Genomic DNA, 17,684 nt, shown 5'->3' with positions numbered 1-17,684 from the left:
TCAGATCACTATAAAAGGGGAGAAAACAAACTGCTGCTTTTAATACAACTTGCAGTCATTGCATATCTATCATGTCTGCCTTCTTAGTTTCATGGTTTTCATTGTGACAGTAATAAACAAATCCTCATCATTTATATCACTGTTGTTATTTGTCCTCTCACCCGTACTGTCATACATATAGGGCCTTGGGGGTGGGCACCCTGAACGGAGTCCAGACGGTCTGTTTATTCAGCCTCACCTGTAGTGTCGGTGCCCACCTCTCCATTTTACCTGTTGAGGGGTTTGCCCCTGCTGTTATCCTCCTGGTCTGGGAGGCCTCTGGATTTCTGGGGCCTGAGTCCCCTCCATGCCTGCTTCATGTCCTGGAGGGCAGGACTGTGGCTCCCCACACCTATTAGATACTTAAAAGGAGAAACCTTATGAACACAAGCACGCTTAATTCAATTCAATTCAATTCAATTCAATTTTATTTATATAGCGCCAAATCACAACAAAAGTCGCCTCAAGGCGCTTCATAGATACAGAGAAAAACCCAACAATCATATGACCCCCTATGAGCAAGCACTTTGGCGACAGTGGGAAGGAAAAACTCCCTTTTAACAGGAAGAAACCTCCGGCAGAACCAGGCTCAGGGAGGGGCGGCCATCTGCTGCGACCGGTTGGGGTGAGAGAAGGAAGACAGGATAAAGACATGCTGTGGAAGAGAGACAGAGGTTAATAACAGATATGATTCAATGCAGAGAGGTCTATTAATACATAGTGAGTGAGAAAGGTGACTGGAAAGGAAAAACTCAATGCATCATGGGAATCCCCCGGCAGCCTACATCTATTGCAGCATAACTAAGGGAGGATCCAGGGTCACCTGGTCCAGCCCTAACTATATGCTTTAGCAAAAAGGAAAGTTTTAAGCCTAATCTTAAAAGTAGAGATAGTGTCTGTCTCCCGAATCCAAACTGGAAGCTGGTTCCACAGAAGAGGGGCCTGAAAACTGAAGGCTCTCCCTCCCATTCTACTTTTAAATACTCTAGGAACAACAAGTAGGCCTGCAGAGCGAGAGCGGAGCGCTCTAATAGGGTGATATGGTACTACAAGGTCATTAAGATAAGATGGGGCCTGATTATTTAAGACCTTGTATGTGAGGAGCAGGATTTTGAATTCAATTCTGGATTTAACAGGAAGCCAATGAAGGGAAGCCAAAACAGGAGAAATATGCTCTCTCTTTCTAGTCCCTGTCAGGACTCTTGCTGCAGCATTTTGGATTAGCTGAAGGCTTTTCAGTGAGTTTTTTGGACATCCTGATAATAATGAATTACAGTAGTCCAGCCTGGAAGTAATAAATGCATGAACTAGTTTTTCAGCGTCACTCTGAGACAGGATATTTCTAAATTTAGAGATGTTGCGCAAATGGAAGAACGCAGTCTTACATATTTGTTTAATATGCGCGTTGAAGGACATATCCTGGTCAAAAATGACTCCAAGGTTCCTCACCACGTTACTGGAGGCCAAGGTAATGCCATCCAGAGTAAGAATCTGATTAGATACCATATTTCTAAGATTTTCAGGGCCGAGTACAATAACCTCAGTTTTATCTGAATTAAGAAGCAGAAAGTTAGCGGCCATCCAGGTCTTTATGTCTTTAAGACATTCCTGCAGTTTAACTAATTGGTGTGTGTTATCTGGCTTCATGGACAGATAGAGCTGGGTGTCATCTGCATAGCAGTGAAAATGTATGCTATGTCTTCTAATGATACTGCCTAAGGGAAGCATGTATAATGTAAACAGAATTGGTCCTAGCACTGAACCCTGTGGAACTCCATAATTAACCTCAGTGTGTGAAGAGGACTCTCCATTTACATGCACGAATTGGAGTCTATTAGATAGATATGATACAAACCACTGCAGCGCAGTACTTGTAATACCTACAGCATGTTCTAATCGCTCTAATAGGATATTATGGTTAACAGTATCGAACGCTGCACTGAGGTCTAGCAGGACAAGCACAGAGATGAGTCCACTGTCAGAGGCCATAAGAAGATCATTTGTAACCTTCACTAAAGCTGTTTCTGTGCTGTGCTGAGCTCTGAAACCTGACTGAAACTCTTCAAATAAACCATTCCTCTGCAGATGATCTGTTAGCTGTTTGACAACTACTCTTTCAAGGATTTTTGATATGAAAGGAAGGTTGGAGATTGGCCTATAATTAGCTAAGACTGCTGGGTCTAGAGATGGCTTTTTGAGTAAAGGTTTAACTACAGCCAGCTTGAAGGCCTGTGGTACATAGCCGATTATTAGAGATAGGTTGATCATATTTAAGATCGAAGAATTAATTAATGGCAGGACTTCTTTGAGCAGTTTTGTAGGAATGGGGTCTAAAAGACACGTTGATGGTTTGGAGGAAGTAGTTATTGAAGTTAACTCAGAAAGATCAATTGGAGAAAAAGAGTCTAACTTAACATCAATGGTACTAAGAGTAGCTGTAGATAATATTACATCTGTGGGATGATTATTGGTAATTTTTTCTCTAATGATAAAAATTTTATTTGTGAAGAAGTTCATGAAGTCATTACTAGTTAACGTTAAAGGGATGGTTGGCTCAAAAGAGCTCTGACTTTTTGTCAGCCTGGCTACAGTGCTGAAGAGAAACCTAGGGTTGTTCTTATTTTCTTCAATCAGTGATGAATAGTAAGATGTTCTGGCTTTGCGGAGGGCTTTCTTATAAAGCAGCAAACTATTTCTCCAGGCTAAATGATGATCCTCTAGATTTGTGACACGCCATTTCCTCTCCAGATTACGAGTCATCTGCTTTAGGGTACGTGTTTCAGAATTATACCACGGAGTCAGGTACTTCTGATTTGAGGCCTTAGTTTTCACAGGAGCTACAGTATCCAGAGTCGTACGTAGTGAGGAGGTGAAATTATTAACAAGATAATCGACCTCTGTTGGGGTAGCGTTCAGATAGCTGCTTTGCTCTGTGTTGGTACAGGGCATTGGAGATGATAACAGTGGGTGGATTATATTCTTAAACTTAGTTACTGTGCTTTCAGAAAGACATCTACTTTGATAAAGTCTACTCTTCACCGCTGTGTAATCAATTATTGTAAAAGTAAATGTTATCAGGAAATGATCAGACAGGAGAGGGTTTTCAGGAAACACTGTTAAATGTTCAGGTTCGATGCCATATGTTAAACAAGATCTAGAGTGTGATTAAAGTGGTGGGTGGGTTCTTTTACATTTTGAGAGAAACCAATTGAGTCTAATAACAGATTAAATGCCATGTTGAGGCTGTCATTTTTAGCATCTACATGGATGTTAAAATCACCCACAATAATTATTTTATCTGAGCTCAGAACTAAATTAGATATAAAGTCTGAGAAATCAGACAGAAACTCTGTGTAAGGCCCAGGTGGACGATAGATGATAACAAGTAAGACTGGTTTCTGAGTTTCACAGCTGGGGTGGACAATGTTAAGCATCAGGCTTTCAAATGAATTAAAAGTCTGTCTTGGTCTTTCATTAATTAATAGGCTGGTGTGAAAAATTGCTGCCACACCGCCCCCTCGGCCTGTGCTTCGAGATTTCTGGTAGTTAGAATGGCTCGGGGGTGTTGATTCATTTAAACTAACATAATCATCCTGCTGCAACCAGGTTTCTGTAAGGCAGAGTAAATCAATTTGTTGATCAATTATTAAGTCATGTACTAACAGAGACTTGGAGGAGAGAGACCTAATATTTAATAATCCACATTTCACTGTTTTACTCTTTGGTTCAGATGTGGATACTGTATTGTTCTTTCTTTGTAATTGTTTATGTTTAAGTTGTTTGTTGCTGGTTTTTAGTTTGTTTTTTGTCTTTTTGGAAGCTGACACAGTCTCTATGGAGATGGGTTTTTGGGGGGGTAACAGGAGGAGAGAAGCTGCAGAGAAGCGTGTAAGACTGCAACTCTGCTTCCTGGTCCCAACTCTGGATAGTCATATTTTGGGGGGTTTAATAAATTTGTCCATATTTCTAGAAATGAGAGCTGCTCCATCCAAAGTGGGATGGATGCCGTCTCTCCTAACAAGACCAGGTTTCCTCCAGAAGGTTTGCCAATTATCTATGAAGCCCACATCGTTTCTGGGACACCACTCAGACAGCCAGCAATTTAAGGAGAACATGCGGCTAAACATGTCACTCCTGGTCTGATTGGGGAGGGGACCAGAGAAAACTACAGAGTCCGACATTGTTTTGGCAAAGTTGCACACCGATTCAATATTGATTTTAGTGACCTCCGATTGGCGTAACCGGGTGTCATTACTGCCGACGTGAATTATGATTTTACTGAATTTACGTTTACCCTTAGCCAGCAGTTTTAAATTTCCTTCAATGTCGCCTGCTCTGGCCCCTGGAAGACAATTGACTATGGTTGCCGGTGTCTCTAGCTTCACATGTCTGAGAACAGAATCGCCAATTACCAGAGTTTGACCCCCGGCGGGTGTGTCGCCGAGTGGGGAAAAACGGTTAGACACATGAACGGGTTGGTGGTGTACCTGGGGCTTCTGTTTAGGACTATGCTTCCTCCTCACCGTGACCCAGCCTCCCTGTTTCCCCAGCTGCTTGGGACCTGCCGGGGAACAGCTAGCGGGGCCTACGCTATTTTCGGCTGCACCAGCTACAGGGGCCTGGCTAGCTACGGGTGAATGAAGGGTGCGAAGCCGAGTCTCCAATTCAGTAATCCTGGCCTCCAGCGCTGCAAATATGCTACATTTGTTACAGATATCATTACTGCTAAAGGAGGCCGAGGAGTAACTAAACATCTGACACAATGAGCAAGAAAGTGCAGGAGGGACAGGTGAAGTAGCCATGGTGCTAATGAGTCGGCTACGAGCTAAGCTAAGCTAGCGAGACAGTACAGAGACAGTGAGTGAATACTTTGGCTATAAATTAGGTAGTGAGTACACAGAAAGTGTGCTTCGGATGAAGCACGTGAAGATTATACTATGAAAGAAGAATGTATTTAAAAGTTGTTAATTAAATTGCTAAGCAAATAAGCTACTCAGAAACACCACTGTGTTTGAGCAGGAACAGGAAGTGATACTCTACCACAGAGCAAGCGAACACCAAGTGACAGCTCACATGTTCACACAGGTGCACAAACAGTGATGTACAGACACACTCTTGGGCTTGATCTTGGTCGGCTGCTGACTCTAAACATGTCATGTATTAATAATTCTGTATTCTGCTCAATAACATTTAATATTTATTATTTACGGTTACTTATACATATGTTGGTTGTTTCTGTGGATTTCCTGCTGTGTTGCTTTTTTCTCACATTTTTTTTCTTCAGCTGAAGGTCAAGAAAATTTTTTTCTCTCTCTCTCTCCTTCTGTTAACTTTCTTCCTGATTCTTTTTTCTTTCTTCTTTCCCTTCTCCTCATCTTGTGTGATTTTAATAACTCAAAATAAAAAATAAAAAAACTAATTCACTTCTAATAAAATATGGATAGTGGACAAGTAAAGCAACAGCCAAAATGATCCACTTTAGAAATAAATCTTTTGGGCATTTCTTTGGCCTTCAGACAACAATTCTGATTGTTACACTGGTGGACAGGACAGGAAAAAAAGAAAACAAAAAAGAAAATGAAGGCAGAAATCTTAATCGTATCTTATTTTTACTTTTAGTGAGATTTTATTTTATTGGTTTGTGATGTATCTGAGGTGGAGAGACCATGGGTCATGCTTACCCAACAGTAATTTTAAGATGAGCTAGTAAACAAAAGTGAACTAATGTCCTTCATGAGAATAGAGACACATTTTGGTAATATAATCTAAATATAATATGGCCAACATTAAATTTATTTTATCATCCCAACTCTCTACAATACAGAGAATAAGATAAGATAAGATAACCTTCATTAGTCCCACGTGTGGGGAATTTGTTTTGTTACAGGTGTGGACAGTGCAAAGTTGCCTAGAAAAATTACAGAAAAACACTGGAATAAGATATCAATAAGATACCGTACACAATATAATAGAATAAAATAAAATAAAATACTATATATAATCAATAAAATAGAATACAAATGCTATACACAATTGAGTATAATACAATGATGCCAGAAAAGAGTATTGCACTTAGTGTTATTGCTATTGCACATGTGTGGAAGTGTGTGTTTGATCAGTTGAAGTCTTTGTTGTTTGAGTCTGACAGCAGTGGGGAGGAAAGACCCAATGGCGTGTCCAGCGGGGTGGCCTGGGGGGGCACAGGCCACCCCCCCCAACCAGACTGGCCACCCCAGGTGCCACCCCAAAGGCAAAACAATAAAATTCAATCAAATATCAAATGTCCGATTATGTTTTCACGGTGACGCTCAGATATCTGAGTGTAAGTGAATGCAGCATCGGCTTCTGCACTATGTGCATCACGTTAGCAAAGGTAGGAGAGCCAAGCACGAAAGACGGCACTGCAGGAAACAATTTTTCGGTGAAAGAAAATGAGGACAGAATAAATGTCCCGGTAAGTAATATTAAGTTTGTTGAGTTTAGTAAACTTCGGTAAAATTAGAATCCCAAGGAAAAAAATAACACTTAAAGAATTATTGCAGCCGGAATATTTCAGACAGTATGCTACTGAGGGCAGCTAACATAAGAGTTATGAGTTATAAGATATAATCTAAGTTGTAACATTGCTGTATGGAGCTGCAGATTTGGTTGCAGGTTAACATAGCTGGACTGGCCATCGGGCATACCGGGCATATCCCCAGTGACTTATTTTTTATTTTTTTTGTAATGGCATGAACAATGAGAGGTGGTGGATTGGCCAGATGCAGGTCGATGTGTAGAAATAACTCCGTTGTTTGGTGGTGGCTATGGCGGGGCTTCCACAGAGGCCAGCAGGTGGATGAGGGAAGGTGAGGCAGGAGGAGAGCCCCGAGGCGGCCACCAGTCCGAGTGTCAGGTGAACTGAACTTCAGGTAAGAAGTTATGACCTGCAGTCTATCTGGGTCAGATATAAACCAAGTTTAGGTGGAGTTTATTTTCATTGTGCTGACTTTTTACTGTCAGTTGCAATAACTCATACTGCGTTTTAGCCAGCTGGGTGGGTGCTATGATGTTACTGATAGTGAACTTTATTTTATTCATAAGGTTAGTTAGTAGAGTTGCCAATGGCTCCTTAAAAAAATGGAATGGTCCCTCATTCAGAGAAAATATTACACGTTTCGTATTGAGCTGAGAAGAGACGCAGTTTGTCCCGGACTTTAGCTAGAATGGAAAAAGACACAAAGCTGGAGTTATTCTGTCTTTACGCTGCACAGCTGCCTCTTCTTCTCTCATCCTCTTCCCCTCTCTCTCCTGCTGCTACTTCAATCATGAAACTGATCAATGATCAGCTGATCGGCTTTTCTCTCTTGTTTATTTATCGCCCACTTTGCGCCAGAAAGAGGAAACCAGCAGATGTTGCGCTAAACAACAGCAGCACGTTTAAGCTTGATCAGCTGTTGTTAGAATGTATTTAATATTAATTTCTAGTATCAGTTGATGTTTGCTGGAGCCACAGCTGTAAAGCTGCTGGTCATGATATCGGTTTGGATATGTGGTGAGAGGGAAACATGAGGATGAAACCAGGAGATGTCCTTACTGAACCATCAGAGCTGAACAGGTGATGGAGAAACAGGTTTACCTTTTAGGTGACATGAATGAGTTGAAGGGAAGTTATGAACTGTTTCTGAGAGAAAAATAACACCAGGATCCTTTTTTATGTAGCTGACAGCTGGTAACTGTGCAGGGGTGGGTCTAGCAAAGTTTTGCCAGGGGGCCAGGTAGGGCATTAACAGGGAAAGGCACAAAGAAATACTTTTCTTTCTTATTCTCATTTAAAATACCTAGCTTTTATTAAATAATTATCTAAATCTTTCAACCAAAGTTTTTATCTGACGTAAAATGTATAGAAATCATACATATACCAACAAGACTGTACATCACTGTCACAACAGGGTTTGTTTTCAGTCAAAGTCTTTATGGCTTTACTACCTGGTGGGTCAGTCTGTAGTGAAAATGCCCAATTTTTTTGTCCCAGTCCAGTCCTGCAGGTTAATACTGGCAGTGTCACCATGCCAGCTGACTGTATTTCATCATCAGCCAGTGTTGTTCTTTATCAATATTACCAAAGTTTACGATAAGGCAGCATAGAAAGCATTTACTTGCTTTCAGGTTTTATTCAAATGTTAGTCTTTTCATTTGTTTCCCCACTTTTTTCCTGTTTCAAAATCAAACACCAGTTTGTGAGAAGATTATCTTCTTTTTTTAATAGGCAGATAAAGTTTTGCATTGGCATTGGCTAATTTGTCAATTGTTTGTTACAAATGTTCGTATTTTAATATTCAAAAATGTTTTTGCCCAAAACATATGTGCACTATATGTCAGTAAAAATACTATGCAAATATTGCTGTCCTTGAATGCTGAGTAAACACTGACAAAGCACTGATTGTATCTCTTGTACTTTATCAACGCAGTATCTAAAAACTTTGCACCGTAGTGGTTAAAATCTCATTCTAATAAGAGTTAAAAGTGCATTTGGTTATTAGGTTTATAGGATTATTGAATTATGGTTAAGGGTTGGTAGAATTTTTTTTTTAAACATTATCTGCCAATTAAATCTGCCACCCTTCTCCAAATCTGTGCCCCTACCTGGCCCCCCCAACAAAAATTTTCTAGACACGCCACTGGAAAGACCTGCGAAATCTCTCCATCCCACATCGTGGATGCCGCAGCCACTGAAGGAGCTGCTCAGTGCTGTCAGAGCTATTTGTAAGTATCTGTTTGTACAGCTTCCCTATAGTGGCTCCAGCACATTACATTAGAACAATGTGCAGGTAGTTCTGCATAAAAATAGCTCATGGAAATGTTTTTTTATGGGGCTACTTTTACTTTCTTGCTTTGCGTACTTTTTAGAGCCTCTACTTTTTCACCTTCACTTGAGTAAAGAAGATGAATCAGTATCTGTAGTTCTACTTAAGTACAGTCTGTACTTTTGTTTTTAGTTTTCCAGTGAGTTATTTTTATTGATGGCAATTGGGCTAAAATTTGTTCATTTTAGCCCAACTCTGCCATCTGCTGGTCGTCATGAAATATTGCAAGATTTATTTTCGGGCACAAAAAGTTTACAAGTTTGACAGTGTGTACATGTGCCTGATAGCAATTTTTTCTTTAGATCATTGCTGTATTGCAGTGTATGAGCATGTGGGAGTGTGTGTTTATGTATGTTTCAGATTAAATAAAAGCATTAATGGAGATTGAGTAAACATAATTTTCCCTTGCACCTCCTGCGTTACAGTTACATTGGATGTCAGAACTCCAGAGTTGAGTGTGTGCCAATGTTAAAGACAGAAAGGCAAGGGAAATCAAATTCTGTCAAGCATCCCATATGTAACTATTGTAACTCACAACCTTGAGCTAGAGTAGATCTCTTAAAGAGAAGCAGTTTGTATTCTTTGTGTTTAATATACATGTGAACATAAAATGAACTATTATCATAATAAAACAGGAGGTTGAGGATAAACATTGAAAAATGAAGAATAACAATAAAATAAACAACAAAAAAACAAAACACAAAGCCTTGAATATTTAACACGTAGACAAACAAAGATGCAGGAAATACCAACAAGACAACTAATTTTTGTCAATTCAAATATATCCTATTCTGGTTTTTAGTAAAGAATAAAAAATTATTAATCACTGTTAGATTATAATATTATTTTATGCCATGTTAGACCCCTAATTAAAGATTGTGAATTATTATGTAGTTTTAGTTTGCATTAGTCTCCTGAATTAGAAGAAGCTGATAACTATTGCATTAGTTAAGCTGATTTGCATTACATTAGACTGCTGATTTATTGTGGATGAATGATATTGTTTTATGATGTTATAAGAAATACTGTTTGCAGAAAGTCATTGCCTTATTTGTCTGATTAGAAGAGAACGGAACATGCTGGAGTTTTCTGCCCCATCTCAGCAGGAGCAGATAGACGGGGAGCCAAGGTCATAGCTTAGGCGCCGTGTGAGAGAAAGCATGTGAATGTTTAGGCTTTTATGATAAGGTGGAGGCAACCAGAGGCTATAAGAGTTTGAGCAATGCTCCACCATTTTGAGATCTGAGGCTGTCTGCATCAGTGTCCATCTCCCACGTGTGTGATCATTAAAATCATTGTTTGACTTAACCCGGCCGGACCAGTGTTGTTATTGTGGAAAGCTGAGCGCAGATGGAGAAAAACAAACCTCCAGGTTCATTATGACATTTATAAAGAGAAACTTCACAATTATAATTTACAACTGAGGAGTGCAAGGAGGTCCTACTTCTCTGACATCATCACTAAAAACAGCCATAATGCTCGGGTCTTATTTTCTACAGTAGACAGGCTAACAAACCCTCCTGTGTCAGTGGCAGCTGAACTTCATTCGACCATGGCCTGCAATGACTTTGCCAAATTCTTCACAGAAAAAATCCAAAAAATTAGACAAGCAATTGGTACATCAACAGCAGATCCAGGATATGTACTGTGTCCACCAAAAAACTGTTTAAATACCATGAAACAGTTTAAACCTATTAACAGCAAAGACCTGGAGGACATCTTAGGTCAACTGAACTCCTCCTCCTGCTGTTTAGATGTCCTGCCAACAAGTTTTTTCAAAAAGGTCTCAAAGACTTTAGAGTCAGACCTGTTACAGATCGTCAACTTTTCTTTATTATCAGGTGTGTTTCCAGAATCACTAAAAACTGCTGTAATCAAACCTATACTGAAAAAGGACAATCTTGACAAGACACAAATGAACAACTACAGGCCGATCTCAAATCTCCCATTTTTAAGTAAGATCATTGAAAAAGCAGTTTCTCAACAGCTCAGTTACTTCTTAAAACAGAATAATTGCTACGATGCCTTCCAGTCAGGTTTTAGACAGAACCACAGCACTGAAACCGCTCTGACCAAAGTGTTTAATGACATATGTCTGAATACAGACAGTGGAAAAATGTCAGTCTTAGTTTTACTGGATCTCAGTGCAGCATTTGATACAGTTGACCACAACATATTACTCAAACGACTGGAGAACTGGACAGGTCTTTCAGGAACTGTACTAAACTGGTTCAAAACATACTTAGAAAACAGGAAATACTTTGTATCAATAGGTAACTTCACATCTGAGCAGACAAGTATCACATGTGGAGTTCCCCAAGGTTCCATCTTGGGACCCCTTCTGTTTAACATTTACATGCTCCCACTGGCACAGATTATAAACAACAACAAAATAAACTATCACAGCTATGCAGATGACACACAAATATATATCACAATGTCACCAGGAGACCAAGGCCCTGTGTAGGCTCTTGGTAAATGCATTGAGGAAATCAATGACTGGTTGTGCCACAATTTTCTCCAGCTAAACAAAAACAAAACTGAGGTAATAGTCTTTGGCGCCAAAGAAAAACGATTACAGGTCACCAGAGAACTTCAATCTATACATCTAAAAACCACAAACCAGGCGAGAAATTTGGGTGTAGTGATGGATGCAGACCTAAACTTAGAAAAACACATTAAGACAATAACAAAGTCAGCTTACTATCACCTCAAGAATATTTCAAGGATAAAAGATCTGATGTCTCAACAGGACCTGGAAAAACTAGTCCATGCATTCATCTTTAGTAGGCTTGATTACTGTAACAGCATCTTTACAGGTCTAACTAAAAAATCAGTCAGACAACTACAGCTCATTCAGAACTCTGCTGCTCGAGTCCTCACTAAGACCAAAAAAGTGGACCACATCAGTCCAGCTCTGAGGTCTTTACACTGGCTGCCTGTCCGTCAGAGGATAGACTTTAAAGTTCTGATGCTGGTCTATAAAGCTCTGAATGGTTTAGGACCAAAATACATCAATGACCTCCTGACCCAGTATGAACCTTCCAGATCCCTCAGGTCATCTGGATCCGGTCTTTTATCAGTTCCCAGAGTCAGAACCAGACACGGAGAAGCTGCATTCAGCTTTTATGCTCCTTATATCTGGAACAAACTCCCAGAAAGCCTCAGATCAGCTGAAACACTCAGTTTATTTAAATCCAGGTTGAAGACTCACCTGTTCTCAGCTGCATTTGAATAAAGCACCAAATCCACACTTTTAAGCTTAAATTTCAAAACTTACATTAACTACTGATTTTATCTACTGTTCTGATTTTATCTGTTTTGATTTTATATACTGTTTTGTTTGTTTGTTTGTTAATTAGTTAGTTAGTTTATTTGCTTGTTTTAATCAATTTTAAATCATGCTTTTTATTTGTTTTTGTTTCTAATGTCTCTGTAAAGCACTTTGAATCACCTTGCTGTTGAATTGTGCTATACAAATAAACTTGCCTTGCCTTGCCTTGCCTCTTGTCTCCATCCCCAATATTGAACTCGTAACAGAAGGAAACCGTGACCTAGGACAAGCTGATGGCATAAGATGTAAGTACAACTCCTCCGGTTTCATATGCAAAAACAATTATTGCGCTAGCTTACGTGGTTGCAGAGCTACCTGGATTTAAAAATAGTTACGCAAAACGGAGTGTACCCGCTCTGACCGGCTCTAAAGGGTTAAGCCTTGTGTTTTCCTCTGCCTGTGTTGCGATCTTAACCTTATTCCTGTGTGTTCCATAGTGCTTAGTTTTTTGTATTTTCAGTTTAGTTTTTGTATTCTTCGTTTAGCTGGTTCTCTTTTGCCATCTAGCAATAAATCTAAGTTTGAGTTTACTTTCTGCCTCCAAGTGTCTGCACAGTAGGTCCTCCTTACACTACTCCTGCCTGCACGCAGCCTTTACATGACACTTTGAGGCTATATTTTTTTAGTAACTACATGGATATTAAAAATCACCCACAAAAATTATTTTATCTGAGCTGAGCACTAAATCAGATAAAAAAAGAGAAATCACATAGAAACTGAGTAAAGCCCAGGAGACGCAATTCAAATGCCTGATGCGTAGCTTTGTTCAGAATAGGCCAAGGCTTTGGAATTAATTAAAACATCAGAAGTACAAATGCAAGCCAACACCAGAAAGCAGTGTGGCAACCTCTGCTTCAGATGGAAACTCAAACATCTCACACTTTGATCTTTCTTTTTGTTGAAAACCAAACCACAGAACAAATCCCACTGTGAGGGATAAAAAAGAAGCAGCCAGAGACACAAAATGTCTGTCCTTAAGAGTGCATGCAAACCACAATGTACTACCCCTCACTCTACATGTAAAGACACTTCATGCTTCACGCTGTGTTAGAAAATGGTTGAAGTTTGGTTTGTACTTACATTTAAAACCATTAAAAAAAGCTACCCTCATGATTATAACCCACTCTGACCTTCTGAAAATAAATTACCTTTCTTATTTTGCAGAGAACAGAATGAGAAGGGAGGTAGTAATATTATTAGACTTTATTTAGCCACTCAAAATACGACCTACTGTATTCTGTACTCACTGAGGCCAAACCCAGAGGAGCTGAGCACTGCAACCCAAGAACTAAATTAAATGATCTTCTTTGTTACCATAGAGTCACCAACACTAACTCAGCTCTTGACTTCTGCTCTGACACAGTTTAACCAAATCAATGTAGAACTTTAGATCATTATCTGTGGCTTTGCTGAGCTATAGCTGTTGCTGCAGCATGAAATAAGACACCACTTTTTGCCCTAGATACTAGACCACATTTCAGTTAAAGACATGCTCAGTATCAAACTTTGCATGTGTATTTCACTGATGACCACAAACCTGGTGCATATGTTTTTGAAAAAAAAAAGAGAGAGGCGACACTTTCAGATTAGCAGTTGACCACATTCATGCACTTGAATTGTTTATGAGCAAGTGCACATGCAAGAAGGACAGCACTAATTGAACAATGCGCTTTACATTTAACTTTGAAATGACAGAGATAATGTTTTTATTAGCATTTGAACTTTATAACAATTATAGACATGCCAATGTATTACTTACTAATCAATTACAAAAACAATATGTGTTGGGTATAATGCATTATAAAGTATTCACATTGGCGTAACCACATTCGATTTTTCAGTGTTTAGTTATGTAACACAATGCTGTACTAAAATCTATTACATAAAAATTTAATTATGTGACATCAAAATTTTACTGTGTGTTTCATTTTTTTTGGCAATTTTACAGAGTAAAGAGAAGCTTACATAATAAGTATTGGGCACATTTATTTCTTCAGAGAGTAATAAAATAACGTGTTGAATTACTTCGTTAAGAAATGTAACAGGTAATTTGTAATAGAATACTTATTTAAATAACAACTCCAACATTGCTGAAAAATTTGGGATACCTAATTTTTTTTCCTCTATTAAATGTGATTGTGTCTTCAGTCAGCTCTCTTTCTGCAACCTGTAAGATATACAGGAAAAATAGACCCCCCACCCACCTTCCCCCCAAAAAGGCAGAAAACAAAACATGTCAAAACATAATGGCAACCATTTGCTTTTGTACACATTACACACCAATAATAACTTATTTTCGTAGCTCCAAAAAAAAGTATGAACATTTTAGTTATGAAACATTAGCTCTCCTATCACGACTTGTCTTTTATATTTACTACCCATCACATATTATCAGAATGGAGCACATAAGGCATCAATAATAACAAGTAGTCTCACCTTTGGGTTGAGTGTTACCCAGGCCTAACGTGTAGTAAATGGCTGTAGAATATAAAATATCTTCATCTGATGGAGAAAGACAGTCAAAGTGAGAGGAACGATATGTATACAGTAACATCATCTCAAAATCTCAGATTCTGTCTTTCTTTGACTTCCTCTTATTACTTTGTCTGGATGCGGTTGTCAAATCTCATAATTTATGATTGTATTCTGTTTCTTCTTTTCTTACAGAAGAATGCATCCTGAGACAATTATAAAGAAGATTAATTATGTAGTATTATTAACCCAATTTGCTGCTGCTTTGACATACATACATACATACACTTTTGAAAGTTATGCATAAATTATAATTATGTTATTTTCTTTACCTCTGTCCCAGTAACCTTCGCCAAAATAATACAGTCCCACTATCCCCACCAACAGAGCAGTCAGTAAAATGGTGGCGATAATCCATGGTGGTGCAGCAGAGAAGGAGTCTCTCCCCTCTTGGCGACTCTCTGGGTTAGTTGTGGAATTTACATTTTGAGAGTGTAAACAATGGTTAAAAAAAATTACTCAAAATATGAAGTAACAGGAAAAAAAATAAACCATCCAAATCTCGTTAGTTATGTTACATGGTTTTATTTTCCCTTTGAATTTATGCACAACTTCACAATAAACAACTCCTTCACAGTGAAATGTTACTGTTTCGTATTTAAAGAACTGCAATCTGTTTGGAACAATATGAAGAAAAACTGCATCTGAAACAAAAAAAAAGGAAACTTTAGTTTAAAGTTTTACTTCAAAAAATGCTGTTCTGTGTGATCCACCTGACTCAAACAGGCTCTCCTCTACACAGTCATTTAAAAAAATGCTTTGCTTCGAACATTACAGCTAACAACTGTACTTTTCTGTTTCAGTGCAGCTAGCCAAGTAATGAAGAGTCCATTACTGCTAAAGAGACAGAGTGAAAATAGACAGTTTCTTAATGTAAAAGTCATTGTTGCAGCCAGGAATGAAAGTTGAAGTTGAACTGAGTTTTTGTTTTAGTGTTGCTATTTTCTTCTGAGTTATCAATTCTGTCCCTATTAGCAGCAACTGGTCGACCAACCACATGAGGTCACATTCCATACAGACGGAAGATGACACTAAACATGTTTTTCGAACTTTGACTTGACCCAGTTATTTTTTTTAATCTAGCCGACAGTGTTACATCTACTAAAAAGAACATGGGCAGTAATTCATATGGCATCTATGTATATACTTATAGCTCAGTGTCTCACCTGTGACTTTCAGCCAGCTCTCTGGTGATTCTCCAACTCCTGAGATGCGACACTTGTAAAGCCCTTCATCAGACTTGGAAACTCTGTGGATTGTCACGTTTCCTGTGGAGCTATTATGGATGGGATGTCCATATTTATAGAAATCAGTTTTGAAGTTGGAAGAAGCCATCTTGTTTCTGCAGCTCAGAGTCACATTTCCTTCCTCTATTACAGGAATGGCAGGACTCTCCAGGATCACAGAGCCAACTGTATGAGACAAGTCTGTGATTCATGTGACAATAAAATAATTTAAAATTACAAAATATTGTTACCTTGTTGTAAACATACCAGTGACAGTTATGTTGATTTTGTTGCTTCTTTTCCCTCCTTCAGTCTCACACCAGTACTCTCCACCATCATCTGGATAAATATTTGAAATGGTGCAGTATGATCCTGTTGGTGTTTTCATGTTAGTTTTATTACATGATTCTATTTTCCCTTTGAATTTATGAACAACTTGACAATAAAGGACCCCATCACAGTAAAATGTTACTGGTTCATATTCAAAGAACTGCAGTCTGTTTGGACTGATTCGAAAGGACACTGCATCTGAGAAAAGAACAAACGAAAAGAATCACTGATGAGCTTTACCTAAATATTGAGAAAACAACATTTCAGGAAAAAAGGAAAATGAACTGAAAATGTGCACCATAACTCTTTATATACATGATCACAAAAGAATACTTTTTTCCTACTTTTCATATATTTGGTCCACAAAACACAAAATACTAAACAACATCCATATCAACAAGCAATTTTTTGATACTTGCCAACTTTCTGACCATGTGCACAAAGGACCACAAGAGTCATAACTGAAGAGACAAAAAAGAGATACAAATTATTGAGGCCTACAGTGCAATAATAATAACATCTCAGGATGGCACAACTAAATTAGAAAATATTTTCTGAAAGTTAAAAAAAGAAAAGTATTACATCTAAACCTCATTATTAAATTTACTAAACTATTTATAATTTAGCTCTAATGTAGAAAAAGAATAAAGTACGTACACAGTTTGATGCACAGAGCTCTGACCTCCATGCTGTCTTGCTGCTGACTATGTGCACACTTGACAAATGTTAAGTCAGTGAGCAGGGGGTGTTTCCTGTGTGGCTTCTTTCTGCAGCTGAAGCGATGCTAAACATTTAAAAATAGTATTTGAATAAGCTACGTTACATTAAAGTTACCCGCAGTTTCAGATCACTATAAAAGGGGAGAAAACAAACTGCTGCTTTTAATACAACTTGCAGTCATTGCATATCTATCATGTCTGCCTTCTTAGTTTCATGGTTTTCATTGTGACAGTAATAAACAAATCCTCATCATTTATATCACTGTTGTTATTTGTCCTCTCACCCGTACTGTCATACATATAGGGCCTTGGGGGTGGGCACCCTGAACGGAGTCCAGACGGTCTGTTTATTCAGTGGCTGTGGCTCCCCACACCTATTAGATACTTAAAAGGAGAAACCGTATGAACCCAAGCACGCTTAACACAGGTGCACAAACAGTGATGTACAGACACACTCTTGGGCTTGATCTTGGTCGGCTGCTGACTCTAAACATGTCATGTATTAATAATTCTGTATTCTGTTCAATAACATTTAATATTTATTATTTACGGTTACTTATACATATGTTGGTTGTTTCTGTGGATTTCCTGCTGTGTTGCTTTTTTCTCACATTTTTTTTCTTCAGCTGAAGATCAAGAAAATTTTTTTCTCTCTCTC

The 17,684-nt window shown here is 38.6% G+C and overlaps 1 protein-coding gene across 1 annotated transcript; it reads right to left on the bottom strand.

Annotated features, from left to right (window-relative positions):
* Positions 1-266: 266 nt before the first annotated feature.
* LOC113017446 (Fc receptor-like protein 5) lies at positions 267-16,998 on the bottom strand. The gene is made up of 7 exons (XM_026160598.1): positions 16,965-16,998; positions 16,727-16,768; positions 16,245-16,505; positions 15,918-16,163; positions 15,024-15,131; positions 14,656-14,721; positions 267-391 (listed from the first exon to the last, which is right to left on the bottom strand). Exons 1-7 carry the CDS (start codon positions 16,993-16,995, stop codon positions 267-269), a joined length of 879 nt encoding a protein of 292 aa, XP_026016383.1. The 5' UTR covers positions 16,996-16,998.
* Positions 16,999-17,684: the final 686 nt, after the last annotated feature.

This window comes from Astatotilapia calliptera, unplaced genomic scaffold (genome assembly GCF_900246225.1).
Source record: "Astatotilapia calliptera unplaced genomic scaffold, fAstCal1.2 U_scaffold_13, whole genome shotgun sequence".
Taxonomy (NCBI): Eukaryota; Metazoa; Chordata; class Actinopteri; order Cichliformes; family Cichlidae; genus Astatotilapia; species Astatotilapia calliptera.
This window is presented reverse-complemented; position numbering and strand designations above follow the sequence as displayed.